This window comes from Mastomys coucha, unplaced genomic scaffold (genome assembly GCF_008632895.1).
Source record: "Mastomys coucha isolate ucsf_1 unplaced genomic scaffold, UCSF_Mcou_1 pScaffold23, whole genome shotgun sequence".
Lineage (NCBI taxonomy): Eukaryota > Metazoa > Chordata > Mammalia > Rodentia > Muridae > Mastomys > Mastomys coucha.
Window position 1 is genome coordinate 101,271,360 of NW_022196906.1, and position 26,535 is coordinate 101,297,894.

The 26,535-nt window shown below is 52.9% G+C and overlaps 6 protein-coding genes and 1 long non-coding RNA gene across 9 annotated transcripts in view; 6 read left to right on the forward strand and 1 right to left on the reverse strand.

Moving 5' to 3' along the window:
* Positions 1-64: 64 nt before the first annotated feature.
* LOC116072257 lies at positions 65-4,467 on the reverse strand. Its single transcript, XR_004111381.1, has 2 exons — positions 3,770-4,467; positions 65-1,014 (listed from the first exon to the last, which is right to left on the reverse strand). It is a non-coding gene; the product is annotated as an uncharacterized LOC116072257 (long non-coding RNA).
* Tusc2 (tumor suppressor 2, mitochondrial calcium regulator) lies at positions 480-3,331 on the forward strand. The gene is made up of 3 exons (XM_031343598.1): positions 480-756; positions 1,798-1,918; positions 2,081-3,331. The coding sequence occupies exons 1-3, from the start codon at positions 611-613 to the stop codon at positions 2,144-2,146; spliced, it is 333 nt and encodes a 110-aa protein (XP_031199458.1). The 5' UTR covers positions 480-610; the 3' UTR covers positions 2,147-3,331.
* Positions 4,468-5,290: 823 nt separating the features above from the next.
* Hyal2 (hyaluronidase 2) lies at positions 5,291-10,169 on the forward strand. Of its 2 annotated transcripts, none has more exons than XM_031345096.1 (4): positions 5,291-5,424; positions 7,497-8,463; positions 8,869-8,958; positions 9,445-10,169. In XM_031345096.1, exons 2-4 carry the CDS (start codon positions 7,543-7,545, stop codon positions 9,853-9,855), a joined length of 1,422 nt encoding a protein of 473 aa, XP_031200956.1. In that variant the 5' UTR covers positions 5,291-5,424; positions 7,497-7,542; the 3' UTR covers positions 9,856-10,169. The 2 variants fall into 2 exon arrangements, with proteins under 2 accessions (XP_031200956.1, XP_031200955.1); XM_031345095.1 differs by lacking the exon at positions 5,291-5,424 and adding an exon at positions 6,228-6,628.
* A 4,303-nt stretch (positions 10,170-14,472) lies between these two features.
* Hyal1 (hyaluronidase 1) lies at positions 14,473-20,692 on the forward strand. Its single transcript, XM_031343280.1, has 6 exons — positions 14,473-14,636; positions 15,107-16,033; positions 16,459-16,548; positions 16,675-16,981; positions 18,412-18,845; positions 20,621-20,692. Exons 1-5 carry the CDS (start codon positions 14,616-14,618, stop codon positions 18,633-18,635), a joined length of 1,569 nt encoding a protein of 522 aa, XP_031199140.1. The 5' UTR covers positions 14,473-14,615; the 3' UTR covers positions 18,636-18,845; positions 20,621-20,692.
* On the forward strand, positions 18,717-24,993 carry Hyal3 (hyaluronidase 3). Its single transcript, XM_031343283.1, has 4 exons — positions 18,717-18,845; positions 22,514-23,427; positions 23,923-24,012; positions 24,116-24,993. The coding sequence occupies exons 2-4, from the start codon at positions 22,531-22,533 to the stop codon at positions 24,365-24,367; spliced, it is 1,239 nt and encodes a 412-aa protein (XP_031199143.1). The 5' UTR covers positions 18,717-18,845; positions 22,514-22,530; the 3' UTR covers positions 24,368-24,993.
* On the forward strand, positions 18,738-21,837 carry Naa80 (N(alpha)-acetyltransferase 80, NatH catalytic subunit). The gene is made up of 2 exons (XM_031343284.1): positions 18,738-18,845; positions 20,644-21,837. Coding segments are annotated over exons 1-2 (1,002 nt in total). The 5' UTR covers positions 18,738-18,843; the 3' UTR covers positions 21,644-21,837.
* A 349-nt stretch (positions 24,994-25,342) lies between the features above and the next one.
* Ifrd2 (interferon related developmental regulator 2) overlaps positions 25,343-26,535 on the forward strand; it is a 5,126-nt gene continuing 3,933 nt past the window's right edge. Inside the window, exon 1 of one of the 2 annotated variants that reach the window (XM_031343281.1) lies at positions 25,343-25,599. In XM_031343281.1, the coding sequence (XP_031199141.1) occupies positions 25,542-25,599 (58 nt within the window). In that variant the 5' untranslated portion in view covers positions 25,343-25,541. The remainder of the gene's footprint in view (positions 25,600-26,535) is intronic. The other variant, XM_031343282.1, reaches the window with a different exon arrangement.

Sequence of the window (26,535 nt, forward strand, 5' to 3'; positions counted from 1 at the left end):
AGTTCCAGGCCAGCTAAGGCTACATAGTAAGGCCCTGTCTCAAAAAAAAAAAGTGACAAAGACATTTAGCAAGTTCTTTAATTTCTTACAAGCAAACACCTGCAAAGATATGGTTGTGAGAAGAGCTAAATGTACCTTAGCCTGAGGCAAGCCTAAGGTCCCTTTGAGGTTGGGGGGATGACCTAATTGACTATTGCTACTGGGCCCGAGTTCTGGGCGGCGTCAGGGACGTGGGAGCAGTTATACCCCGTGCGACCTTAAAGTCAACAACAACACGTTACCTCCGCCTTTTGGGAGGGAGCAGTCCCAACTGACCCTTGGGACCCATAGGCTCCCGTGAACCTGGGGGCAGCGCATCCTAGGGTGTTCAGCCTCTGAGAGCGGCTATTGGTTCTACACCACAGACTGACGAGACCTTTAGCCACTCAGAGGAGGCACCGTGCAGGACGTGCGGAAGCGGAAGTGAGGTTTCCGTGGAGACAGCAGAGCCTGCGGAAGGCGGCGGCGGCGGCGGCACCTGCGAGTGGAAGCTGGGCCAGGGCATGGTCGCGCCCGCCGCGCTGTGAGAGCGGAGCGGCCGCTGGGTCCGCCATGCGCCGGCGGCGCTGACATGGGCGCCAGCGGCTCCAAAGCTCGGGGCCTCTGGCCCTTCGCTTCCACCGCGGGGGGCGGCGGCCCAGAGGCGGCAGGCTCCGAGCAGTCTTTGGTGCGGTCTCGAGCCCGAGCAGTGCCTCCCTTCGTATTCACGCGCCGCGGGTAAGGGCATGGGTATCTGCCTTTGGGAGGACATCCGGGAATGAGAAACGCCCCCCTACATTTGAACCAGTCGACTATCATATTTTGGGTCCCAGTCAAAGCAAGGAGAAGGGAAAATCAAGCGGCGTTCAGCTCTTGACCGCCCAGATGGCCTTTTTAGAGAATTGACTGAGGCTTGTCTCTTAGGGAGCGGCTCCTCCACAATACAGCTAAGACGGCCTCTGAGAGTCTTAAGACCTTCGTGTCTTCCAGCTCAGCCTGCAAATTAAAGGCATTTATGTTCCTTCTGTTTTCCTAAGCCTTAGAAGAATCTAAACGAAAATGACCTTCTGTTTAGGTGTCTTGCCTTTCTTACTGTGAAGTTGGACCTCTGAGACTAGTGTCTGGAAAAGCAGAGATAGGCTTCAGTGTTGAAGGTGGGGCCACAACAACAACAACAACAAAAGGGCCCTCAACCAGTTGGGTTCTCTAGGTCTTGAGCACTAACCTAGCCCTCTTTAACCCAGGTGCTCACACAAAATGTCCCGGACCTAGTGGGCTCCTAGGGACTGGCCCTCCCTGTGATGGAAATTTGACCGTAAATACCAGAGAGACCCAACAGTGTCGATTAGACAGTACCAGCCACTTGGGGATGACTTGGAGTGCAGCCTTCCTGGTCAGACATCCACAGTCTTGGTCTTTGGCCCTGAACCTGGGCAGTAGTGTCTTTAGGAGTGAGACCAGTATGCCCAGGCCACTACCCCACCCACTTTACAAGCCCTAGGTGAAGGGCCTGCTACTAGAATCATTACCTTTGTGGAACAGACCAGTGATGAGAACTAGCTTTAGTTCCTAGCCAAGGTGCTCTGCTATGATGTCCTGTGGACAGGACAACAGTGGCATTGCCAGACTGCCTGCTCCCCTCCGAGCACCAAGCAAAGAGTTCTTCAGGCATACTGTGCTTCCACGGAGATTGCCCCTCTTCTCTTGGGGTTCAGCATACTTCCCTGTGGTCTGTGGCATTTGCCAGGTCCATCTCAGCCCCTTCCCTTCTCTACACAGCTCCATGTTCTATGATGAAGATGGAGATCTGGCTCACGAATTCTATGAGGAGACAATCGTCACCAAGAATGGGCAGAAGCGAGCCAAGCTGAGGCGGGTACATAAGAATCTGATTCCTCAGGTGAGGGGCTGAGCACTGACTGTATAAACCTCCGTCGGTATGTCAACGTCCATACTGCATAGATACAGATGGGGCTTTCTGGGGGAAGAGCTGGGAATAACAGGAAGGCTCTTAGCAGAGAGGCCCAGAGCTGATCTTCACTAGCCTCTGTTTCCATGGCAGGGCTTCGTGAAGCTGGATCCCCCCCGAATCCACGTGGATTTCCCAGTGATCCTCTATGAAGTGTGAGCCTGTGGTATGGCAGACACGAGTACCCACTGCCCCAGCAAGAAACTCCCAGGACCAAGGTGTAGCTTCCATTCAGGAGTCCAGGCTGGTGCCACAATCCTGAATAAACTAAACTCCATTGGCCCAGAACCTTCAGTTGTAAGAGGGGCAGACCCTCAGTGTTAACTGGTATTGCTTTATGTCTGAACAATAAGCGGTGGGTGGCTGGTGAGGGCTAATGACAGAATTACCAGCCCGTCTCCCCCAGCCACTTCTGCAAGAAGCATGACAGGACACATGCCGGTCAGGAATGCCTGGTTCCTCCTTACTTGCCTGACCTGCTTTCTTCCAAGCTTGCCTAGGGCCCGGCCCTCCTAGAAGCTACAGCACTTTACAAGCAGAGTCTGCCTTCTTCCGGCCCCTGGGCTGTAGGGGCTCTACCCAAGTGAGAACTTCCTTTCCCTCACTCCCCTTACCCTTAGTCAGAGCATTTCAGCCGTTTGCTACCTCGATTCCTCCTGTATCGGACTGACTGGAGATGTGAGCCAGCCTCCTCCTTCCTGCCTACCTGCCACGTGCTCCCACTCTAAGCTGGACACTTTGCTGGCTTTCAGTAAGAATGGGGACCGGTGTGGAGGCTGCTCCCTTCACCCAGGGCTGGACTGATCTCTCCTGATTTCAACCAGTTGCCCTCAAGTTGAGAGGGTACAGGCCGGGGTCAGGACAGGCTATGGTCGCCTGTACCTGTGGGGACTTGCCCCAGACCACATATTCCGTCACCTCCCTTGTCTTTGCACCAGTCCCACAAATCCCCAGTTGTAGGGGAGAGGTGGTCCACCACCTAATGGTAAGAAACAACTAGGGCTGGTGCCAGTAGCAATGAGGAGCCCATCCCCCCCCCTTCTCCTACAGTATCTTTACCCCTTCAGGGTCCGGTAAGGGAAAGTACTGGAGCTCCTTGGTAAGGACAGAAAGGAGGGGGAAATACATAAAAGGCGTAATTAAAATGTGAAGGTTTGTAAATAGCCTAGACCATGATAATGTTGGGGCAGCGTGTGATTTCTATAGAGATGGCTTTAAAAAAAACTATTTGTGGAAGCTCTGTGCTTCCAGAGTGTGGGAAATGGCTTGGGGAGAGCGGTTCCCAGCATAGGAAGACTGTTGTGTTATTTGTTCAATTTCAATAAAAATTATTTGTAGACCCTGCACGTGAGAGTGGCTTCCAGCGAGGCTTTAACATCCAGTTTCTAGACTGCCACTTGAGCTGATCAGGTGAACCTAGCAAACCCTCCTAGAAGCCAGTCAGAACATCGCCTATAGCAGTACCAGCCCTGGCCAACAGGTGGCGGTGTTCACATACCCTCTCCAGCCCTCTCAAGATGCAGAGGGCCACTCACCTGTCCGTCCTGTCTGGGAATCTGGAAACAGAAGGTCACGGGATCCTTCTGGAGACAGCCTGAGCTCCTGAGGGGTGAGTGCAGCCACACACAGTTGTGGGATGGCTCTGGTCCCAACAGTACCAGATTATCTGAAGTGAGGTGGCAGCCTAGGCCCCATAGACCTCAAAGGCCCAGCTATACCTGAACAACAGACACTTCCCACCCTGGCCTTGGCCTCCTTCCAGGCTCTAAGGTCCACACTCACCTGACTTCATCAGACTTCACACTCACCAGTCAGCCATCAGAAGGGAGGCGAGCTCAGGCTTCTGGCGCAGGCGCAGCTTCTGTTGTAAAGCCCAACACTTCCTCAGCTCTCTGCTGCCAGCGGACATTCTGCCTACATTCCTCAAGGGCTGCTCTGAGCAGGTTCTCTGCCCGCCTAGCCTTTGGCCATAATAAACTCAAGAAGTTTAAAAACTAAACTAAACAAAACAAAAAACCCAATTAGGAAGGAGGAGTTCATCAACTCAGGTCAGGGCAATTGGCCTTCAAGTTGCTGAAAGCTGGAACTTGTCGAGTCTTGAGTAAGATTATCCTGTTCAACATAGATTTGCAGTTCTGTAGACCAACTGCCATCCCCTGTAATAAACCAATAAGCCAAGAGCTAGGCCCCTATTTAGGGGCCAAGGCTCCCCATACCAGACAGCAACTGCCATCCCCTGTAATAAACCAGGAGTTAGGCCCCTGTTTGGGCCTCCTGTCCAGGATCCAAGGCTCCCCATATCAGGCAGTATCCTATCTCACCACCACCATCCTGCCTGGGGAACTCCCTGTACTGGATCTACCTAGCTAACCCCAAAGCTATGAACAATAGAAGAGTCGAGTCAGGGCAGAGTTTCCCCAGCTCCGTCCGGCTGGGCTGGGCTCACTTCCTTCCTGCTGGCAGCCTAAGGAAGTGTCCCTGCCCTGGACAATCTTGCCTGGTCTTTGTTTTCCCAGTAGTCCCCACCCTTGGAGCTTCCTAGACTTTTTGTCCCTTGTAAAGCCAACACAGCGATTCATGGATGCTCCTGGGTAGGACCACAACCTAGGCTATGCACCCAGCTCCCGTACAGCTTTCTGTTAGCAGGACTCCCTAGCATTGGGGAGGTGAGCTCCTTAGGTTGTGAGGGGTGGTCTGTTTAGGTTGATTTTCGAGCAGGCAAATTTGCCGGGACCTCCAAAGAGGTCTTCCAGGAATTCCTATTGTGAGCTTCCTCTCCCACGGGGACACACATTCTCCCCCACTCCATATCACACAGCCACAGGCATCAACACACTGTCACATTGTCTTTGTCACACTTCGGATACTTCCGCTCTCAATGGGAAAAAACTGACTCAGCTACTGGAAGAACCCACCACCCCCACCCCACCTGTTTTCCCCTCATGCAGGATGGTTTCTTCTTTGGCACCTGCTCTAGGGGGCCATGAGCTAAACAACCCCTGCAAATTGTGTGACTCCCCCATGAATACAGCCAGCCACTTGGGCCCCCTCACACCCTACTGGATTTGAGGATGATGAGAAACCTCAAGATAACCCCATGATTCCTAGGCCCATATCCTTCCTATCACCTGGCACAACTCGTGGGGACCAGATCCTACTCAGAGGAAGAGTGCAAAGGGCAGCGAGCCACCAAGGGAAACAGGGTCAAGGGGCTCTCCTCTCCGCCCCTGTTCCTGGCCCTTTCCGCCCAGAGGGCAGCAGGAAGTGAGGAGAAAGGGCAGGGATGGGAGGCGGGAGTGGGTGGGAAGGAATGGGTTTATCAAATCCCCAGCAGACTGCCCAGAGGGCAGCAGCTGGCGCAAGGAACCTGGCTGGAGAGGCTTTTCTCAGAAAGGAGGGAGGCCGCCGACCTACTGGGCCGACGGACTCCCACTCAGGTGAGCCCAGAGTAGACCACATAAAGCTAGTCCGCGCTCACTCCTGCGGCGCTCCCTAGCTTCCAGGCTTGCGGGAGGGAAAGGGGCTGGCAGCTAGAAGCTGGCTTTCGGAGAACTGAGTCGAGCTGGAGAGCGGATCTAAGAGTCGAGGGTACAGCTCTAAGCCTAGTCCCCACCGGAAGGGGATTGCAAGGCAGAAAGGTTCAGAATATGGAGTACTAGGGAGACATTGAAGCCTACTTTCCATGAAGTCAGGCCCGAAACTTGTACGAATTGCACTTTATTTGGAGTTGAGTAGGTCCCACTATGGACAACCATCCCAACCTTCACTTCGTCTCAGAGACTGGTCCGGGAAAATCCAGTGGATTGGCATGCCCTGGCGTGGATCCGGTGAAAGTGACTAGACCACCTTGCTCTTTGGCCCAAGTATACTTCAGTCCCTTTGGCAAGGCAGCGACCCACCCCCGGTTACCACGACAATCACTGCGTCTGCTTTGCCAAAGGAGAGCTCCGAGGCCGTACCAGGCCCCCTCTTCTAGACGGGCAAGGGGCGGGGCTTCCTTCTGACCGCAGACCGACTAGCAGAGGGAACCTGGGCTCAGAGAATTCGGGATCCACTCGGGTCAAAATCTCTTACACTAGACAAAGGGCCCACATTGCTAGAGTCCATATTGAGACAGGTGGGATTGAGTCCGCAGCTACCCCAAGTCAAGGCTTCAGCTATAAGCCTTTATTCCAAATGCCATTACCGCCACCACCCACTCATTCCGCGCCTGCCCGCCCCATCCAATGTTCTATCCCTTTAAGAGGCCAGCTACAAAGAGTGGATTGTTCCACTGAGGACAGACCGTGGGGGTAATGTCTCAGGCTGGTTAGCTCTCATGGCTAAGACCAGCGGGAATCCCCATTCCAGGAGGTATTAAATCTCAGACACATGAGTATGTTCCTCTACAAAAGATCTAAGGATCCTCGAACTCGAAACGCAGCACTGGCAAAAAGGAAGGCGAACACACCTCCCTGCGAGGCCGCAAATCCTGCCATCCACCCGCCTCCAAGGCAGGATTCTTAAAGGGCCCGCGGGCCTCGGGGCGGAGCCAACAGAGGCTCGAGCTGGGGCAGTGCTTGGGCGAAGGGCCGGAGCGGGCTTGGCTGGTACCAGGATGGCGGCGGCCCTGGCGTGGGTCCTGGTGGCGCCTGGTGCGAGGTGAGGGCGGGCGTTGCAAGCCTGGTGACTCTCTCCCTGTGAGCTGGGCTCTGAATCTCTAGGGGCGCCCTCATAAGTGACCCAGGAACCCCACCCCCACCCGGCTGAACTCTGGCCCCACGTGCGGGGCGGGGGCGGGGTCCCGCACAAAGACCCGAGTGGAATACTCTCTACCCGGGACCCCTTGTGCTGGGAGGTGAGGGTGTGGGCCGGTGGCGAATGCTCGTACAGATTCTTAGTGGCCGTGGTGGGAAGGGCAGGTCGGTGAGCACCACGGTGGGAAGTCCGCTGCCCCTTTGTCCCCGGGGCGCCTCCTCCTAGCCTAAGAGAGTGTCGGTGCCCGAGACTGTGTCCTGACGTTCCCACTCTTCTGCTTGGCGTATGTGGCACAGATACCAGTTCCTCTGCAGTGTTCCTAACAGCTTCCGAGCATCTGTATGCGTTGTGGCCAAAGACTGTCCCTTCTCAGAATCAATTCTGAGTTCGTAATGGGGGTGGGGGACATGGGGTAGTATAGGGTGGAGCTTGGGTCCAGGGTGTTCTAAAACCATTTGCTGTGTGGTATACAGGCATGTAAGTGACTCTAGCAGTGAATCGGTAGCCCAATCCATCCCTTTTCCAGAAGGGACACAGACCTTCTTGCCCAACCGCAGGCAGCTCCCCTGCTCTAGAAAGAACTCTGTGGTTTTGGTAGAATCCCTACCCTTCAGCATCCTGCTATCTCTCAAACCACTTTACAGCCTTGGAAGTCTGAGCAGGAACTTGGTGTGCCACACAGGATGGGCTTGGGGAGTTTAAGTGGGATTAAGGTGCATGCACATCTCTGGATTCTCTAGACTTGACTTGTTCTCTCTCATACTTTCTTCAGTTCCTGAGCTGCTACCAGGCAGGTGACACTTCCTGTAGCCCCCAGCATGCGGGCAGGACTGGGTCCCATCATCACACTGGCCCTAGTGCTGGAGGTAGCATGGGCCTCGGAGCTTAAGCCCACAGCGCCACCCATCTTCACTGGCCGACCCTTTGTGGTAGCATGGAATGTGCCCACACAAGAATGTGCCCCACGCCACAAAGTGCCACTGGACCTTAGAGCCTTCGATGTAAAGGCTACACCTAATGAGGGTTTTTTCAACCAGAATATCACCACCTTCTACTACGACCGCCTAGGCCTGTATCCACGTTTTGATGCAGCTGGGATGTCTGTGCATGGCGGTGTGCCTCAGAACGGTAGCCTCTGTGCACACTTGCCCATGCTGAAGGAATCTGTGGAACGCTACATTCAGACCCAGGAGCCTGGGGGGCTGGCAGTCATTGACTGGGAGGAATGGCGGCCTGTATGGGTTCGAAACTGGCAGGAGAAAGATGTGTACCGACAGTCTTCCCGCCAGCTGGTGGCCAGTCGGCACCCTGACTGGCCATCAGACCGGATAGTGAAGCAGGCACAGTACGAGTTTGAGTTCGGGGCTCGGCAGTTCATGTTGAACACACTCCGTTACGTCAAGGCAGTCAGACCTCAGCACCTGTGGGGCTTCTACCTCTTTCCTGACTGCTACAATCATGATTATGTACAGAACTGGGAGAGCTACACGGGCCGCTGTCCCGATGTGGAGGTGGCACGAAACGACCAGCTGGCCTGGCTCTGGGCTGAGAGCACTGCTCTCTTTCCCTCTGTGTACCTGGACGAGACACTGGCGTCCTCCATACACAGCCGCAACTTTGTCAGTTTCCGTGTTCAAGAGGCCCTTCGTGTGGCTCACACCCACCATGCAAACCACGCGCTCCCGGTGTATGTCTTCACACGTCCCACATACACCCGAGGACTCACGGGACTTAGCCAGGTACGTGTTCTATCCTTCGTCCGGGAGCCACTGCATGATTGTGTTATCGGGGACCAGAAGTACTATTCCACATCTGTTTTAACCTTGTGGAAGGGTGATGTCACCCCCATTCTGTAGATAAGACTGAAGCTGAGAATTAGCCAAGAGCCTCTAGAAAGTCCATGAAAAGTGCCCAGAACTAAACCGGTCACCCTGACTTTGGAGTCAGAATGTGTAACCCGCGTGGGCTCATGTGTGGGCTCTTGGCTTTGGAGACTAAGGTCCAAGGTAGGATAGAAATGGGCAAAGCAGCCTCTGCCTGCCTAGCGCTGTCCTAAGGTCAGCAGGTTAGAGCAGGTCCGTTCTGAGTCTCCTGTGATACTGTCTGGTGTCAGTCTCCCTCAGTAACCATCCCTTCCCACACAGATGGACCTTATCTCTACCATCGGTGAGAGTGCCGCCCTGGGCTCAGCAGGTGTCATCTTCTGGGGCGACTCAGAAGATGCTTCAAGTATGGTAAGGGAGACCCACCTGGCCCGCCAGAGCTGCTGGGGAAATGGATACTTTGGCTTCCGCCCTCACTTGGAGTATTATAGCTTATCTCCTAAGCATAGAGGCTTTGTCCCTGGACCCTAAGAGAGAAGAAGGTCACCCCCACCCTGTTCCCAGGAAGAGGAAATGCTGTCTTGAACAGCTGGAGTTCCACCCTTCCTCACCCACACAGTTGGGCTCCATTCTGTCTCAGTCTAGCTCTTCTCACTCACTCGGGACAGGCGACAGTAAAGGCTCAGGAACTCTGCGTATATGTTTACGTATGTATACAAATAAATCGGCCAGGGATATGCCTCGGTAGAGTACTTGCCTAGTCTAGAATTCAGACTCCTCTACCACTACCAAAAGAAAGAGATGCTGTCACCACAGTATAGACAGTTTCTGTCAGGGCTTTGGGCAAAGGCAGCTAACATCAGGTGCTCACTTATTAACCCTGGCCTCTTCCTCCAGGAGACCTGCCAGTACCTCAAGAATTACCTAACGCAGCTGCTGGTTCCCTACGTAGTCAATGTGTCCTGGGCTACCCAGTATTGCAGTTGGACCCAGTGCCATGGCCATGGGCGCTGTGTGCGCCGCAACCCCAGCGCTAATACCTTCCTGCACCTCAGTGCCAGCAGCTTCCGTCTAGTGCCTGGCCGTACCCCCAATGAATCCCAGCTTCAACCCGAGGGGGAGCTCAGCGAAGCCGACCTCAGCTACCTGCAGACGCACTTTCGCTGCCAGTGCTATGTGGGCTGGGGTGGCGAGCAGTGCCAACGGAACTATAAGCGGGCAGCTGGAAGTGCCAGTGGAGTCTGGGCTGGATCCCACCTCACCAGTCTGCTGGGTTTGGTGGCTCTGGCTGTCACCTGGACCTTATAAGGGATCTCCCCCTCCTGGATATCAGTCCAGCTGGCCTCCAGTGCAAGGATCTCCCTGGCATAAGGAGACTGTTAGGGGGTAGACAAATGAGTCTGGAGTGGGCAGTACCCCCCAGGATGCCTAGCAGAGCATCCATACTATCTGTCACCCCCCTGTTCTAAGGGGGAGAGAAACATCCCCTGAGATGCCCTCATCTTGCCAGAGAAGACGGAGAATACAGCTAGGCCAGGGAAGGCCTGACTCTACTCCCTGCTGCTGGAGAGTTTATAATTTTGGGGTCTCTTTTGTAAATTAAATATAAAACAACTCCTGTGCTTCTTGTTTTTGTTTTTTGGGTTTGGTTGTTTTGTTTTGTTTTGTATTTTCTGCTTTGGGGTTAATGTGTGAGAGAGCTCAAGGCCGTCCAGGAGGTGAAACTCAGCTCTTTGAATCGGTATGCTGGAACTTCTCAGCAATTTGTTCACTGGGGCCTAGGAAAAAGGAGAGCAGGTAAACTGCAAACCGAGTTTGCAGTTATATGGAGCAGGGCTCACTAGAGTAGGATTCATACTCTACTCTAACACCAACTCCACTTTATCTTGATAGAAATAGAATTGGGCCTGCCACTGTATGACTGATAGAGTTAGCTATGTACCTGCTGCCTGCCCCAGTACCCCAGCCAGCGCCAGCTTCCTTGCCTCAGCCACACACAGAGGAAGGGGACGCGATCTTCCCTGACGTTCCTACAGTGGAGCATTTCTGTTCCCTGGTCCCAGGGGTACTGGACTTGGCCCTCTCCCTGTCTGGGTCACACCCTCCCCTTGGGTCTGGCAGGTAAGGAGGCTGGCAGGGGGTTGAGATGTCAGTCTTGAGTTTCAGTCTGTCACTGTGTGAGTGTGAGGTGGTGCTGTTGGGAACTCTCCAAATCTGGGGAGCAGGATCATCCTCAGAGGTCAGCTTTAGAGCCAGAACATGTATATATAGCTCAGTGATAGAGCACTTGCCTAGCATGTGTGAAGCCCTGGGATCGATCACCAGCACCATATATGCGTGTGTGTGTGTGTGTGTGTGTGTGTGTGTGTGTGTGTGTGTGTGTGTGTATACTAGGTCCTAAATTCACTCATGGGAACCAGAAAATGAGTGAAGGCAACAATCATGTAATGTGTGCCTGTTGTAATCCCTGTGACTTGGGAGGGAGAAACAAGAAGATCAGGAATTCAAACCCAGCCTTGGCCAGGAGACCAGCCTGAGCTATGAGTCCCTGTCTTAAAAAATGAAGGAGCCAGGAGGAGTGGGTAAAAGACATTGCCATCACTCCTGATGAGCTGAGTTTAATCCTGGGAACAAAGCTGACCGATTCCCTAGAATTGTGTGTCATCTCCATAATCACACGTGCGGATTCCATGAGCATGTGTACAAATACATAAATAAAGCCAGGTTAATCTCAGCACATGGGAGGCAGAGGCAGATGGATCTCTCAGAGTTTGAGGCCAGCCTGGTCTACAAAGTGAGTTCCAGGACAGCCGGGGCTATATAGAGAAATCCTGACTTGAAAAAATATATTAAGTAAATAAATAAATCTAACAAAAATGTTGACAAGGGTATCACTATGCAGCTCTAACTGGCTTAGCACTCACTATACATAGATGAATCTTAGCACTCACTATACACAGATGAATCTGGTCTTGAATTCAGAGATCCACCTGCCTCTGCCTCCCATGCACTGGGATTACAGGCCTGTGCACACCAGACTTAATTTAAAATCTGGAGAAGGAAGACCAAAAGCAACCGGGCAGTGGTGACGTACGCCTTTAATCCCAACACTTGGGAGGCAGAGGCAGGCAGATTTTCAAGTTTAAGGCCAGCCTGGTCCACACAGTTCCAGGACAACCAGAACTATATAGAGAAACCCTGTCTCAAAACAAACAAAAAAAGAAAAAAAGAAAAAAGAAAGACCAAAAGCAGTGGAGCTTAGCAATGGATGGCCAGGGAGACCTCTTGTCTTCCCCACACCTGTGACTCACCCTGCTATAGCCTTTCCCATCCAGTCATGTCTATGGTACCTGTCAACCTTCTATGTACATTGTCCCCCCCAAAACATGTATGGAGACACACACAACTGATTGGCATGGGAGGACAGAAGAATGCCTATCATCTGTCCCACGAAGTTGTGACCTATGTTCATCTATGAACTCCCTTTTGGCACAAATCACGTCTCCCACTTCACACTTCTTCCCCTAAAACCCTAGGTATTACATAACTACTTCCTCTAACATGAAACATACCCTCCGGGAAGGAAGTTTTGAACAAGGCACATGAAACTCAGAAAGCTGCTGAGGGGGCGGTGGCGGCAGCGCACGCCTTTGTTCCCAGCAGTCTGGAGGCAGTGGCAGGCCAATCTCTGAGTTTGAGGCCAGCCTGGTTCCTGAGTTCCAGGACGGAGAAACCCTGTCTCAAACAAACTCCTCAGAAAGCTAAGGAAACTTCCAGTGCGCCAGAGGTTCAAAAAGTTAACGATCTGGGTGAGTGAAATGGCTCAGGGGGTAAAGGCAGGAGGCCTGATGACCTAAGCTCAGTACCCAGAATCTGTGTGACAGAGGAGACAACTGACGTTCACAGGCCTTCCGATGACCTGTTTGTATGAATTTGGAAATACATGTCACCTCTGTGCCAGAAGAGGATGTCAGCAGCTCCGGAACTAGTTGTAAGCCACTTGGCAAGGGTGCTGAGAACTGAACTCCAGTCCTTTGGAAGAGCGGCTAAACTCTCTTGATCATATGTATACACACACACATCATATATATGTGTATATATATATATGTGTGTGTGTATATGTGTGCATATATACATATATATGATATACTTGTGTGTACATACATATAATAATAATACAGAAAATATATATAATTAGAAATATTCCAAAATTATTTAGAAATTACAAGACTTCCAAGGCCCCTCTCCAAAGCTGAAAAGTAGTAATTGCTGAAGAAGCACATCCTACAGTTGGCAAGCTGTTCCAAGGCTACAGCTTCTGTGAGTTGTTCCGGCCTAGGATAGGCCTTTTGGTGATGCAGCTGTCTGAGTCTCCCGTGCTTCTGTAAGTAGCCCCCTATGATGTTCCTCCTATAATGTGGCCCCCCACCCCCAAAACCTCATTGATTCACCAAGCTAGACATAGAATCATTTCTCTCCTAGTTGTCAGAAGTTTGTTCACACTTCATTAGAAAAAGTCACATGACACCAAAGACTGAGGGCTAGGGGAAGGGTCAGGATAAGAAGGTGGGGTAATCAAAGGCGCTAAGCCTGCACTGCCAGAGAGACCACGCCTATATGGTAGCCCCACAGTGAAAGCCAGAGCTCAGTGGCCATTGAGTAAAAGGGTTCAGTGATTCAGGATCAAACATAGCTGCAGGCCCAGACAGCGTTTCATCCTGGGCAGGGCCATGTCCTCCCCTTTCCTACTTTCCCAACCTTGGCAGGCAAGCCCAGGCCAGAGCGCACAGCAGATCTCAGTAGCAGCTGGTGATTCAGTCAACTAGTAAAATCACAAATGCATGAACACACATGTTACCTATGCGTGTACTGACTAAAACACCCCTGCTCGTTTCCACGATCATGCAAATCCAGAGTCTCATGATCACCAAACAGCAAGGTCTCCTACATGATCCCAGGCACTGAACCCCACACTTGCATGTATAAACCCCTGGGAATTTGGACAGTAGCCCAATTACCAACTAGAGCTTCACAAAGGCACAATCACTGACCTAGAATATACAGAGCATGATGACACAACTCAACTTCATGAACACAGAATCTTCCAGAAACAAACAGGGGCAGGTTAACCATTAAGCACAGCAGGCACAGACAGGGCTTGGAGTCCTATCTAGAAATCCACAAAAGGTTTGTTTGGCGTGTGTGTGTGTGTGTGTGTGTGTGTGTGTGTGTGTGTGTGTGTGTGTGTGTGTTGTTTGCATGCATATATGTGTTGAGTAAAAGCCAAAGGTCAATTCAGTGTGTTCCTCCATTGCTCTCCACATTTTTTTCCTAAGGTAGTGTTTTATACTTCCTTATATGTTCGTGTGGGCATGTGCATACTGTGGAGCTTGGGTGGCAGTCATAGAGCTGTCCCAGGGATTGAACCCAAGTGATCAGACTTAGCTGCAGGTACCTTTACAGGTCCTTATGTTTTAAAATGCCTTCTTGAAGGGATTAGGGACAGAGCTCAGCAGTAGAGCACCTGGCTAGCAAGCATGAGATCCTGGATCCTGTTCCCAGCCCAAAACAAACAAGCAAAAACAAACTGTTGGGAGAAATGTTTTTGTACACTGTATGAAGATGTGTCTCTGACCTTTCTTGTCTGCCTGAGGCAAAAACAAACAAAAACCCAACTTGTTTTAATGAGGTCCCACAAAGACAAAAGTGCCTAGGCCCTAAAATGTCGCAGTGGTGTAGAGAAAGTCCTCTTTAAGCATGTAATCCTCCGGGACCACACTGCGGGACCACACATTTGCTTGCCTACTTCTGTGTGCGGCTGTCCACACAAAGACCTCCGCAAGTGTTGTCTGAGTAGGAGGGGCTGTTGCTAGTCCAGCCCCAGTCCCACCCATCCCAAGGCCAGCCTATCAGCTGGGTGGAGTGACTGAGTCCAAAAGCTCCCAGTTTCCCTGAGCAGCGGCGGCGGCGGCAGCTTCTCTAAACTGGTGCAACTAGGACCAGCTTGTGGGACAGAATCCAGCCAAGCCATACTTGGCCTTACACAGCATGCTCAGAAAGTTTGGAGAATGAAGCCCTTCAGGCCTGAGGTCAGCAGGGATGAGTGGGCAGCTGGAGGGCTTCCAGGACAGGGCTGGTTTTGGCCACTTGAGCATCTCTTTTCCCAATGGCTGCCAGTTTTTCTGGTGGAAGACACGAAATAACTTCCCTGTTCACCAGGTGGGCCTGGGACTGAGGGCCTAGCTCTCAGCTCCTCTTTCAGGACAGATGTAATGGTTCCTCTGGCCCTTGCGGGGAAAGTGGGTACAGTCAGGCCAAGGCAAAGCTTGGGGGAAGCAGATGGCTGGTTCCTGGTCAGGGAGGCGACTCACTTGTACCTTGTAACAGAGCAGAACAATGCTCTGTTCTGCTCTCTGATCTTGCTGAGCTCTGCAGATCAACTTCCGACTGAAATCTCAGCAGGGACAAAACTGTGATCAAAGGATTGACTGGACCCAGCTACTTCAAATGGGGGTCAGAAAGTTTGAGATGTGCCTTGAACTCTGCCTCTCTTGGCCAGGTTGCCCCAGACCCATCCCCTGCAGCTGCAGCCCGCCTGCTTTGCATCTCTGCTCTCTTCCTGACCTTGCTCGAGTTGGCCCAAGGCTCCAGAGGTTCCATGGTATCCAACAGGCCGTTCATCACTGTTTGGAATGGAGACACTCATTGGTGCCTGGTGGATCATGGAGTGGATGTGGATGTCAGTGTCTTCGATGTGGTTGCCAACAAGAAGCAGAGTTTCCAAGGCTCTAACATGACTATTTTCTACCGCGAGGAGTTGGGCACCTACCCCTACTATACACCCACCGGGGAACCCATATTTGGTGGTCTGCCCCAGAATGCCAGCCTGGTTACCCACCTTGCTCATGCCTTCCAGGATATCAAGGCTGCCATGCCTGAACCTGACTTCTCAGGACTGGCAGTCATTGATTGGGAGGCTTGGCGCCCACGATGGACCTTCAACTGGGACAGCAAGGACATTTACCGGCAGCGCTCAATGGAACTGGTCCGGGCAGAGCACCCTGACTGGCCAGAAACTTTAGTGGAAGCAGTAGCCCAAGACCAGTTCCAGAAAGCTGCACAGGCCTGGATGGCAGGCACCCTCCAACTGGGGCAGGTACTGCGTCCCCGTGGCCTCTGGGGCTACTATGGCTTCCCCGACTGCTACAACAACAACGACTTTCCAAGTTCCAAATACACAGGCCAGTGCTCACCAAGCATTCGTGACCAGAATGACCAGCTAGGGTGGTTGTGGAATCAGAGCTATGCCCTTTACCCAAGTATTTACTTGCCCTCAGCGCTGATGGGCACAGGGAAGTCACAGATGTACGTTCGACACCGTGTGCAAGAGGCATTCCGTGTAGCTACAGCTTCCAGAGACCCCCATGTACCTATAATGCCCTACGTCCAGATCTTCTATGAAATGACAGATTATTTTCTGCCCCTGGTGAGTTCTCTGTGACCTTGTCAGCCTTCCTTGTTGGGTAATATGGTAATAGGTCCAACTGCTGAGTCCATTTAGCTTCAGGGTGTTAATATCTTTGGGGAAAGTAGGGGAGGTTCTTGGGGCTTCGTCCACATTGTTTTACTACTGACTTAAATACTCCAGTGCTTTGTCTGTCCATCCCCACACACACACACACACATGTGCGCACGCGTGCACACACACACAGAATGTCTACTTTATGCTAAATTCTGTGTGAAGAGATTCAGAACAGGGAACAGGCTTGCCCCCCACCCACCCCCACCCCACCCCCGCCACCAACACTAGAGTAGCCTCAGGTGAAGTTTAGAGAGGATTTGTCCCATCTGGTCGCAGCAGTTCCCACAGGGAGGAAGGACAGTAGGCCCCATAATCAATCTCCTTCCCAGGAGGAACTGGAGCACAGCCTGGGGGAGAGCGCAGCCCAGGGAGCAGCAGGAGCAGTGATCTGGCTGAGCTCAGAGAAAACGAGCACCAAGGTAAGTGGAGGTCTGGGAGTAGGGCAGGGATGAGGGGAGACTGGCTTCCTCTCTACTTCTGCGCCCTGGCTAAGCTCCAGGCAAGCACATGGCTGTGGTGTGGCTTACGTTCTCCTTCCCACTCAGGAAGCATGCCGGGCCATTAAAGCATATATGGATTCCACACTTGGGCCCTTCATTGTGAACGTGACCAGTGCAGCTCTTTTGTGCAGTGAAGCTCTGTGTTCCGGCCACGGTCGCTGTGTCCGCCGTCCCCGTTACCCTGAAGCTCTCCTCACCCTCAATCCTGCCAGTTTCTCCATTGAGCTAACACACGATGGCAGGCCCCCGAGCCTCAAGGGTACCCTCTCGCTTAAGGATCGGGTGCAGATGGCTATGAAATTCAAGTGTCGATGCTACCGTGGATGGAGTGGCAAGTGGTGTGGCAAGCAGGGTATGTGGTGATTAGCTGCACCTGACTGCACACACCTGACATATCCAAGGCCTACCTAGGACTTCCTCAAATACAGTCACATGCCCACAAGTCAGTCAGGAGTACACTCAATCACTGACATGGCCACATGGACACAGGCACAGTCACGGGGAGAGTCACATAGTGACTCAGAATTTAGGACAGACACTATCAATTCTATGCCTAAAGACCTAGTCATAAGCAGGATCACAGGCAGTTCCTCCAGAATCTATGAGTCAGAAGACACAAAAGCTGGCATTTGCCATATATCAGCTCTGCGCCAAGCCCTGTGCTAATAAGCACTGAACTCATTCAGTCTTTACAATCGATGTTGTGATCATAAAAAGAGAAAGAGCTATAAGAATATGTTCTGGCCAGGTGTGAGGGAGCCTTGGCGAGCCCATGCCAAGGCGTCCCTTCCCCGAGGGACCAGACACACACCGGTACAGTATAGAATAGAGTTTATTTAGGGCATGGGGAGGGGAGTTAAGAGGGTAGCAGAGGCAGAGAAAGGCAGAGAGAAGGAAAGAGTAGAGAAGTAGGGGCCAGCTATGACCACGTGGAGAGAGGGGGGAGGGGAATGGAGAGAGAGGGGGAACAAAGGGGAAAGAGGCAAGGGAAAGAAGCAGGAGTAAGAGAGAGAGGAGAGGACAAGCAGCCCCTTTTATAGGGCCAGCCTACCTGGCCGTTGCCAGGTAACCATGGGAAGGAACATACCTGGCTGCTGCCAGATATCTGTGGGGGTGGAGTTTATACAGAATGCTAACAATCGGCACGCTGGGGAGTTGAGTACTTTTTATTAACTTACTCTTTTGCTGTGCTGGGAATTGAATTTAGGACCTCACGCATCCTAGGCAAGTGCTCTAACACTAAGCTATATTCCCAGCCTCTGAGGATGAGTACTTTCTGTCCAATGTTGCCCAGCAAGAAGAGACAAGCAAGGCCAGGCATTGATGATGCACACCTTTGATCTCAGCACTTGGGAGGAAAGGCCAGCCTGGTCTACATATTGAGCTCCAGGTCAGCCAGGACTACACAGAGAGACGCTGTCTCAGAACAAAACAACCAACCAGGAGAGATGCATATTGAAATCTAGGCTCTCTAGCTCCAAAGATAGAACCTTGCACATCTACCTTGTGTGGACAGTGCCCTAAGAGGGCTGGGGAAACACAATAGCATCACTCTCCAGGATCCCTGAATCTGCTCAGAGTACTAGCATTACTCAATTCAGCAAACAAAGCTGCCCAATATTACTTAGCTGTTTAATTAGCTCCTAAAATAGGCAGGTCTCAGAACCCAGAAGGCACTGCTAAGGCCCTATACTTTCATCCAATTGTGTTGTCTGAGGACGACTGCTTCCCATGATCAGGAGGAAGTTCCACCTGAGCAGGCTATTTCCACCAACCCACTAGGACTGGAGACGCTACTAGAGCGGAAACAGAACGAAACTCTCATTTCTTTGAGCCTGGAGCTGGGAGAGGTGCAGGCGGAGCTGAACACAAGCAAGCTGCTGGAAGCCATCGGCCGAACCAAGAGGAGGCGGAGCCAACGAAAGGAAACTACGGGCTTAGTCTCCAGTCGCCACCGGAAGGGAAGAAGCCAGGGACAGAATGGGCCTACACTAGTTCTGTTGTGACGCTCAGAACCAGGGGCGGGGTGTCTAGGTAGTGACATTCCGGGTCCTGAGAACTTAGGAGGAGGGGCGTCGCCTCCCGCGAAGACTGCAGTGAGTGCTCCGTACTGCTGGGACCAGCGTAGGCAGGCGGAGGAGTTGGAGCCAGAGACAGCGAGTTACCCAACCGTGCGCAGGCAGGACGCGGACCATCCCGGAACTCGGCTTTAACATGTCAGTATCACCCTCACTTCTCACATGCTGCCCGTTTATCCACCCCGCGCCTGTGGTCCCCAAGTTACTGTGTCGCTCCTCAAGCCTTCCCAGTGTTCGCCTTTCCCTTAGAGCTTGCTGAGCCACACCCACCCATAATCAAGCTTTCAAAACCCCCACTCCCAAAGGATTCATGACCCGTGTCCCACAAGGGGCAGGTGCAGACGCTCTGCTCCCTGAGGACCTGGGGCTTCGCTCCACTTACAGTGGTGTGGTCCGCAATGAAGGGGTTAAACCTATCTAGGGAACCCTGGCGCTCTGAGCTAGGGGTGGACCCTGAGGTTCCTCCTTCCAGACCGTACTTAGAAGGTGTGGGAGCTGGGGAGGGGTGCTGCGTCTGCTGAGCCATCTGAGGCAGGTAAGAGGCTTAAAGCCCGGTGTTTGGGGATTTGTTGGGTTGGGGGAGAGGGCTGTCCTCAGGCTCAGGGAAAATTGGGAAAGGGAGTCAGGAGGTACGTCTGTCCACCCACTTCAAGAAATCCCCCAACACAGACCCTCCTGCCAGCAGATCCTAGAATAAGGTAGGTAAACAAACCATGGGGTTACAGCTGGAGCATTGTGGCCCACACCTTTAATCCCAGCACTAGAGGCAGAGACAAGCAGATCTCTGTGAGTTCGAGACCAGAGTGGCCTACAAGTGAGTTTCAGGACAGCCAGGTCAATTACACATAGAAACCCTGTCTCAAAAAACAGTGGAGTTTCAGCATAGAGGCCCTGGTCCCCAATCTAGTGGCCGTTGGACACCTGTAAATTAGGAAGGAAGCTTTCAGTGGTCCTTATCGGGGTGATTATGAAACTCAGACCAGAGGCAAGCAGACTTGCAAAAGCCACATTCTGTGTGATGGGCCAAGCTCCATGTGTAGGCACAGGTTGGAGTGGAGGGCCATAGGGCTCTGTGTCCCCAGGAGGGGAGGGCAGTAGAGGGAGAGGATGCTGAACCTGTTTGGGTTGGGTGTGAGTGTCCCAGGAGCCACTAGACAGCAGATGTGCCTCAGATAGCTGAAAAAGCTCAGGGTTGGAGGAGAGCTGACATGTAGGGGGAGGAGGGACAGGGGGCGGGACTCCAGGGAGTGGTCTTCTGAAAAGGAAAACTCAGGTGGGGGCAAGCTAAAGGGATGATGTCTGCTCTGCACTGTCTGCCAAGGCCAGCAAGCTACAGTCATGGGCTACTAGGAGGCTGAGGCACTGAGGTCCGTCACTACTTTGAGGCAAACACAGACTACGTACCCTGGAGAAGTGAGGCAGGGGGCAGGGAACCCAAGCAAAAACAAAAGGTGGTGAGCAAGTGGGCTAGGTTGGGCTAGCCTGACATAGCGAGGTGTGGCGGTGTGGCAGCAGATGATAAGAGATTTGTAGCCAGAGCTTCTGGGTTCCAGCCTGGCCCTCAGCACTTCTCATACCACCAGCTTCCCTTGAGTATTGGGGCGGGACGCTCACCTAGCCTCCATGAGTTCTCACAAGGGTAGGGATGGGTCTCCTCCACACTGCCTGTACTTTCAAGTGCATTTGGGACAAGGTGAAGCACACCATCCCCCAATTCCAGGATGCATGCCCCCCCCCCCACTCATCAGTCCTTCCCAGCCCCAACTGTGTCTTCCTGACACACAGCCTAGTGTGGAGGTAATCTCCTGTATGAGGAGATGCCACTGCCTGGGGACTGTGGCCTTACCCTCCAGCCAGGCACTAAACCATCTGAGACCTAACCGAGAGTGACATTGGCTTCCTGCCTGACGCAGCTGAGCCCGGATCCTGCCTGTAGGCAAGAGCGGACCCTGAGCCCTGGCCCAGTCAAGCTGACCCCTACCTTAGACCCCGTGCACCGGATGGAGCTGACCCTGAGTACCAGCCCAGCAAAGCTGACTCTAGATCCTGCATGCCAGCCAGAGTTGACCCTGAGATTCAACCTGACCAAGCTAACCCTGGATCCTGCACGCCAGCCAGAGCTGTCGCTGAGTCCCAGGCTAGCTGAGCTGACCCTGGATTCCGCATGCCACCCAGAGATGAGCCTCAGTCCTGAGCTTACCCTGGATCCTCAACACCAGGCAAAGGAAATCTCAGTCCCCAAGCTGGCCGAATTGACCCTGGAGCCTGTACACTGCCGACCCGAGCTCATGAGTGCCTGTGCTGACCTCATCAATGACCAGTGGCCCCGCAGTCGTGCCTCCCGTCTCCATTCCCTGGGCCAGTCCTCAGATGCCTTTCCTCTCTGCCTGATGCTGCTGAGCCCTCAGCCCACACCTGGAGCAGCCCCTATTGTGGTGGGCCATGCCCGCTTATCACGGGTACTGGACCATCCCCACAGCCTCTTAGTGGAGACAGTGGTGGTAGCCCGGGCTCTGAGGGGCCGTGGCTTTGGTCGCCGCCTCATGGAGGGCTTGGAGGACTTTGCCCGAGCCCGGGGTTTCCGACGGCTGCACCTCACCACTCATGACCAGCTATATTTCTATGCCCATCTGGGCTACCAACTGGGTGAGCCTGTGCAAGGTTTGGTCTTCACCAGCCGTCGGCTGCCCACCACTGTCCTACGTGCCTTCTCTAAGCCACCCTGCCCACAGCCACCCTGCAAGGGGCCTATCCTAGCTCCCCAGGCTGCCCCAAGGAGCTCCAAGGGACCTCCGTTGCCACCACCTCCTCCCCTACCCAAGTCTCTGACCACCTCACCACCTCCTCCACCCAAGCCCCTTCCTCAAAGCCCACTAGAGACACAATATCGAGATCTGAAGGGGTGCCCTATATTCTGGATGGAAAAAGATATCTGATGGCCCTGTCTCTCTGGGACACTGAATTGCCCAGAACAGAGCCAGCCTCAGCCCACAGGCTATACTTCAGCCCCCTACCCCCTGGGGACAACTTTAGCCTGTGTATCTTTCCTGGGTACCAGTGGGCCAGGAGGTGGCTTCGGAGCTTTGGCTCAGAGCTGTCAGTGTGGCTGAATAAAGGCTTCCATTAGGTATGGCTGTGACAGTTTATTGGTTAACTCCCATTCTCAGACCCCCTATGTCTGACAGAACCCTTACTACCCAGCTTGGCCCAAGGGCCATTGACAGCTGAGGTAATAATATCTGTCTTTTGTGCCTCCTCTCCCAGGCCCCGGCTAACTTCCTTTCCCCTTCCACTCACTCATTACCACTCATGGAGCACTTCCGATGGGTCAGGTCTTGCACTGGACACAGGCAATGAGGAATCTGTAGACAGGCCATGCTAGGAGCCCAGGTACCCTCACTTCCCTCAGGGATCTGCGAAGTTCTCTGATGTGAGAGGTGATGTTAGATACCTGAGTGCTAGATATGGATTAAGCAAGAAGACAAAAACTGAGTATTGCTGAAACGGACAATGTGGGCAGGGGAAGGAAAGGGATTTATGACATCCATGAGTCTGCAAGGCCTCAGAGAACATGATGGTACCCTAACAGAGGTGGAGGACCCTGTAGGGGAGCAGCCCAGGATGCTAAGGGTATGGGTTGAGAGACCCATGGAATACTTGGAATATTTATCCTCCCGCCCCACTCCTGCTCTGCCCCATTCCCTGTGGAGAGCAAGCCAGGGAAGCTTTAATGGCTTTTCTTGTTATGTAAAAGGCAGCGTGTCTTTGGCCTTGGACTCTAAGCCCATACCCCCTCTTTCCTGCAGGTTTCCGTCTTTGTGGCATGATCATGCAGCTAGGCCTAACTCTGGTGGTGGGGTTAACCCTGTGCTTGGTGCATGGCCAGGCTTTGCTGCAGGTTCCTGAGCATCCCTTTTCTGTGCTATGGAATGTACCCTCCGCCAGATGTAAGGCCCACTTTGGTGTGCATCTGCCTCTCGATGCCCTTGGCATCATAGCCAACCATGGCCAGCATTTTCATGGCCAAAACATCTCCATCTTCTACAAGAATCAGTTTGGTCTTTATCCTTACTTTGGACCTAGAGGCACAGCCCACAATGGGGGAATCCCTCAGGCTGTGTCCCTAGACCACCACTTGGCACAAGCTGCCCACCAGATCCTCCACAGCCTAGGATCTAGCTTTGCTGGGTTGGCAGTGCTGGACTGGGAAGAATGGTACCCACTCTGGGCTGGGAACTGGGGCCCTCATCGACAAGTCTACCGGGCAGCCTCCTGGGCTTGGGCACAGCAGATGTTCCCTGGCTTGGACCCTCAGGAACAGCTCCACAAAGCCCACACTGGCTTTGAGCAGGCTGCCCGTGCACTCATGGAAGACACACTGCAGCTGGGCCAGACTCTTCGCCCGAGTGGGCTCTGGGGCTTTTATCGATACCCAGTCTGTGGCAATGGCTGGCATAAAATGGCTTCCAACTACACAGGCCACTGCCATGCAGCCATCATCACCAGAAACACCCAACTGCGTTGGCTCTGGGCTGCCTCCAGTGCTCTCTTCCCTAGCATCTACCTGCCACCCAGACTGCCACGTGCCTACCGTCAGGCCTTTGTACGGCACCGCCTGGAGGAGGCCTTCCGAGTAGCACTTGCTGGGCATTCACATCCTCTACCTGTTCTGGCTTATGCTCGCCTCACACACAGGCGCTCTGGGAGATTCTTGTCTCTGGTAAGTAGAAGCTGAGGTATAAGGACCTGAGTCTAGAGAACCAACCCTGTCCTAGAAAGGTCTGAAGAGAAAAAAACTTTTCCAAAGGGACTTGGAGGCAGTGGCCCTATCCTCGTCCAGGCAGTGGTAATGCATACCTTTAATCCCAGCAGTGGGGAGGCAGAGGTAGGCAAATCTCTGTGAGTTTGAGGACATCTTGGTCTACAGAGCAAGTTCCAGGACAGCTAGGGCTACTCAGAGAAACCCTATCTTGAAAACAACAACAAAAAGACCCTATCCTGGAGTAGGAAGGTATGGTTATGTGCTGGCAGATCTCAGTGGTACCTGGTCTAAGGACAGTTATTCTCTGCATGAAAGTCCTAAGAAATTACTTAGAGGCTCTGTTAAAAAGGCTCTACACAGAATCATAGCAGTAAACCAAATGGTGTCATGGTAAAGTTGGGCCCTGATGGATCTGGCCAGTCGAGCTTTGGCTTAACAGCCCTCTGTCTACAGGACGACCTGATGCAGACTATTGGTGTGAGTGCGGCACTGGGAACAGCTGGAGTGGTCATCTGGGGGGACCTGAACTTCTCCAGCTCTAAGGTGAGCATCGCCCCTTCATCATGCACATGCTGGAGCCCTAAGTTGGGGAGAAGCCATGCCAAGTCATAGAAAAGGAGCATTGACCTATCTTTTCTCTCTACAGGAAGAGTGCTGGCATCTCCATGACTACCTAGTGGGCACTTTAGGCCCCTATGTCATCAATGTGACCAAGGCTGCCACGGTCTGCAGTCACCAGCGATGTCATGGCCATGGTCGGTGTGCCCGGAAAGACCCGGGACAAATGGAAGCCTTTCTACATCTACAGCCAGATGACAGTCTTGGAGATTGGAAGGCCTTCAGATGCCATTGTTACCCGGGCTGGGCTGGCCCTACCTGCCTGGAGCCTAAACCCTGAGCCCAAGGAAACAACATAGAGTCAGGAGTTCCTGCCTTTGCTTCTTGACCCTGTTGCCACTTTCCCAGTCCTAGAGAAATTCCTAGAGAAATTTGTTGTTGTTGTTTTGTTTTGTTTTGTTTTTCAGAGAGGGTTTCTCTGTGTAGTCCTGGCTGTCCTGGAACTCACTCTGTAGACCAGGCTGGCTTCAAACTCAGAAATCTTCCTACTTCTGCCTCCCAAGTGCTGGGATTAAAGGTGTGCACCACCACTGCCCAGCAGCTGTTTATGCTTTGTTTAGCTTATGGAACTTTTCCAAGTACACATCCCACTTCCACTAATACACCTTCCATAGCAATTCCTGAGGACTAGATAGGGCTAATAAAAATATAAAACCAACCTCAGAGCCCTATGAGATCATCTGACTTGAAGCAATAACGAAGCTTCAGTGTCAGCTACAGGCACTTTTAAGGTGACTAGCCTAGGGCTTTGTTCTTATACCACAGCGTATCTACAGAGAAGTAATATCTTGGGGCAGACAACCCCTACACTTCTGCCGACACACACATCCCAAAACATTAAGCTAAAGTCTGTTAAATGCTAAGCTATGATCTGTATTCTCATTCATAAAGTCACTCTTTCATTACCTGAAGTTTGTCTGTCGTCACTACTATACCTAGCGTCAAACCCTGGCGCCTCAAAGCAGTTGCTTCGTTATCAGGGCCTACAGAAGCTTCTCCATGAGGAAGGAAACTACTGAGTTAACTATGAACCCAGATGCCGCGCGGGCGGGGGTAGGGGAAGGAGGGGCGAAGTGGGTACGCAGGGCATTGTGGGTACATAGTTTAGCCGGAGCGGCGTCGGCTTATTTGTCTCCGGAATGGACTACTACTTCCGTCGTGCACTGCGCGCAACTCGGGCGGTGCCAACCTGTGTACGCTGAGGCCTGGGGATAGTAGTTTCGGCCGCGTGGATGTAGATCTGAACTCGGTGGCCGGGAACTCACCTTCCCAGCGACCCGTTTGACAGGGCGGGGCGCCTCACGAAGATGGTGGCGCGCGCGGCGTGTGGCTCCTGCCGTCTTCGCCAGTCTCAGCTCAGCACACGGGCCAGCGTTTCGCTGGTTTGGAGTCCCCGCCCTCCGGGTCCCTGACCCCGCGCCCCCTTCCCGTGTCCCCAATTCCCGGTTCCAGGAATGCCTCGCGCTCGTAAGGGCAATGCGCTCCGCAAGGGCGGTCAGCGCCGTGGAGGAGGTGAGTCCGGGGGCTCCAGTAGAGTTGTTCAGTAGTGAGCGGGGGTGTTCCGTGGTTCCCCTTCGATGTCATTGAAGGGGTCCTGAGTTGACGAATCTACCCGGATCAGCCCAGAGTGACCTCCCAGAACTCTGCTAAGTCTCGCACGTGCCCCAGCTGGCATTGGCCACGTGTCCGCCTCTCTCGAGCTCGTTGCCAGCTGTTTTTCGAAATCCCGCGCCGCAAAGATGATTTGACCATCATTAAGGACCTAGGTTTTCCCACCGCTACTGGGGTAGACAACCACACCAGAAAGAGCGTGAAGCCAGCCCTTTTGATACTAGTGCATTTGGTAGACTGCACAAGGAAGTTAGAGAGACCTTGTCTGTTCTGTAAAGTTTAGGGGAAGTGTGATTGGAAGGGAGAGAATTAAGGCCCAGTCAGTTGGACTGGAGACCCGGTGGACATCCAAAGAGCCTGAAACAGTCTGGAGACTTCTTATCAGCCTCAACCAGAAGCATGTCCCGTTGTGGTAAACAAGTAACTGCTGAGAAAGAGTGCCTGCCAAGCATGTTTTTGACCCGACTCCCACCCTAATGTGGCTTGGGTCTGGGGGCATTTAATAGGGTGGTGACAGTTCCTCAAGGACTAGTACTGAAAGCATTTACTGAGTGTTCACAGACTGAATCATGGCAGGCCCTGGGAGAGGAACATCTGGATGAGACCTGAGAGAGAAGGTAATGAGCCTCGTGTAGAGAGCCTGTTGCACAAAGGCCTGGCAACCAAAGGGTCCACAATACAGTGCAGCAAATGAGAACATCTGTCTGGGCGGCTTTGACAAGTAGGATAGTAAGAGAAGAGGTGAACAGAAATCAGCGTGTGGGCTGGACTTTTGTTTTGTTTTGTTTTTCAAGACAGGGTTTCTCTGTGTAGCCCTGGCTGTCCTGGAACTCACTC

What these genes read in the sequence shown, in the direction of transcription:
- Tusc2 (XM_031343598.1), top strand. Translation starts at nt 611, where the DNA reads ATGGGCGCCAGCGGCTCCAAAGCTCGGGGCCTCTGGCCCTTCGCTTCC. An exon ending in TTCGTATTCACGCGCCGCGG is followed by an intron (nt 757 to 1,797) that starts GTAAGGGCATGG and finishes TTCTCTACACAG; the next exon opens with CTCCATGTTCTATGATGAAG. An exon ending in ATAAGAATCTGATTCCTCAG is followed by an intron (nt 1,919 to 2,080) that starts GTGAGGGGCTGA and finishes TTTCCATGGCAG; the next exon opens with GGCTTCGTGAAGCTGGATCC.
- Hyal2 (XM_031345096.1), top strand. Translation starts at nt 7,543, where the DNA reads ATGCGGGCAGGACTGGGTCCCATCATCACACTGGCCCTAGTGCTGGAG. An exon ending in GACTCACGGGACTTAGCCAG is followed by an intron (nt 8,464 to 8,868) that starts GTACGTGTTCTA and finishes CTTCCCACACAG; the next exon opens with ATGGACCTTATCTCTACCAT. An exon ending in CAGAAGATGCTTCAAGTATG is followed by an intron (nt 8,959 to 9,444) that starts GTAAGGGAGACC and finishes CTCTTCCTCCAG; the next exon opens with GAGACCTGCCAGTACCTCAA.
- Hyal3 (XM_031343283.1), top strand. Translation starts at nt 22,531, where the DNA reads ATGATCATGCAGCTAGGCCTAACTCTGGTGGTGGGGTTAACCCTGTGC. An exon ending in CTGGGAGATTCTTGTCTCTG is followed by an intron (nt 23,428 to 23,922) that starts GTAAGTAGAAGC and finishes CTCTGTCTACAG; the next exon opens with GACGACCTGATGCAGACTAT. An exon ending in TGAACTTCTCCAGCTCTAAG is followed by an intron (nt 24,013 to 24,115) that starts GTGAGCATCGCC and finishes TTCTCTCTACAG; the next exon opens with GAAGAGTGCTGGCATCTCCA.
- Hyal1 (XM_031343280.1), top strand. Translation starts at nt 14,616, where the DNA reads ATGAAGCCCTTCAGGCCTGAG. An exon ending in TGAAGCCCTTCAGGCCTGAG is followed by an intron (nt 14,637 to 15,106) that starts GTCAGCAGGGAT and finishes TCTCTTGGCCAG; the next exon opens with GTTGCCCCAGACCCATCCCC. An exon ending in CAAGTGGTGTGGCAAGCAGG is followed by an intron (nt 16,982 to 18,411) that starts GTATGTGGTGAT and finishes CCAACCCACTAG; the next exon opens with GACTGGAGACGCTACTAGAG.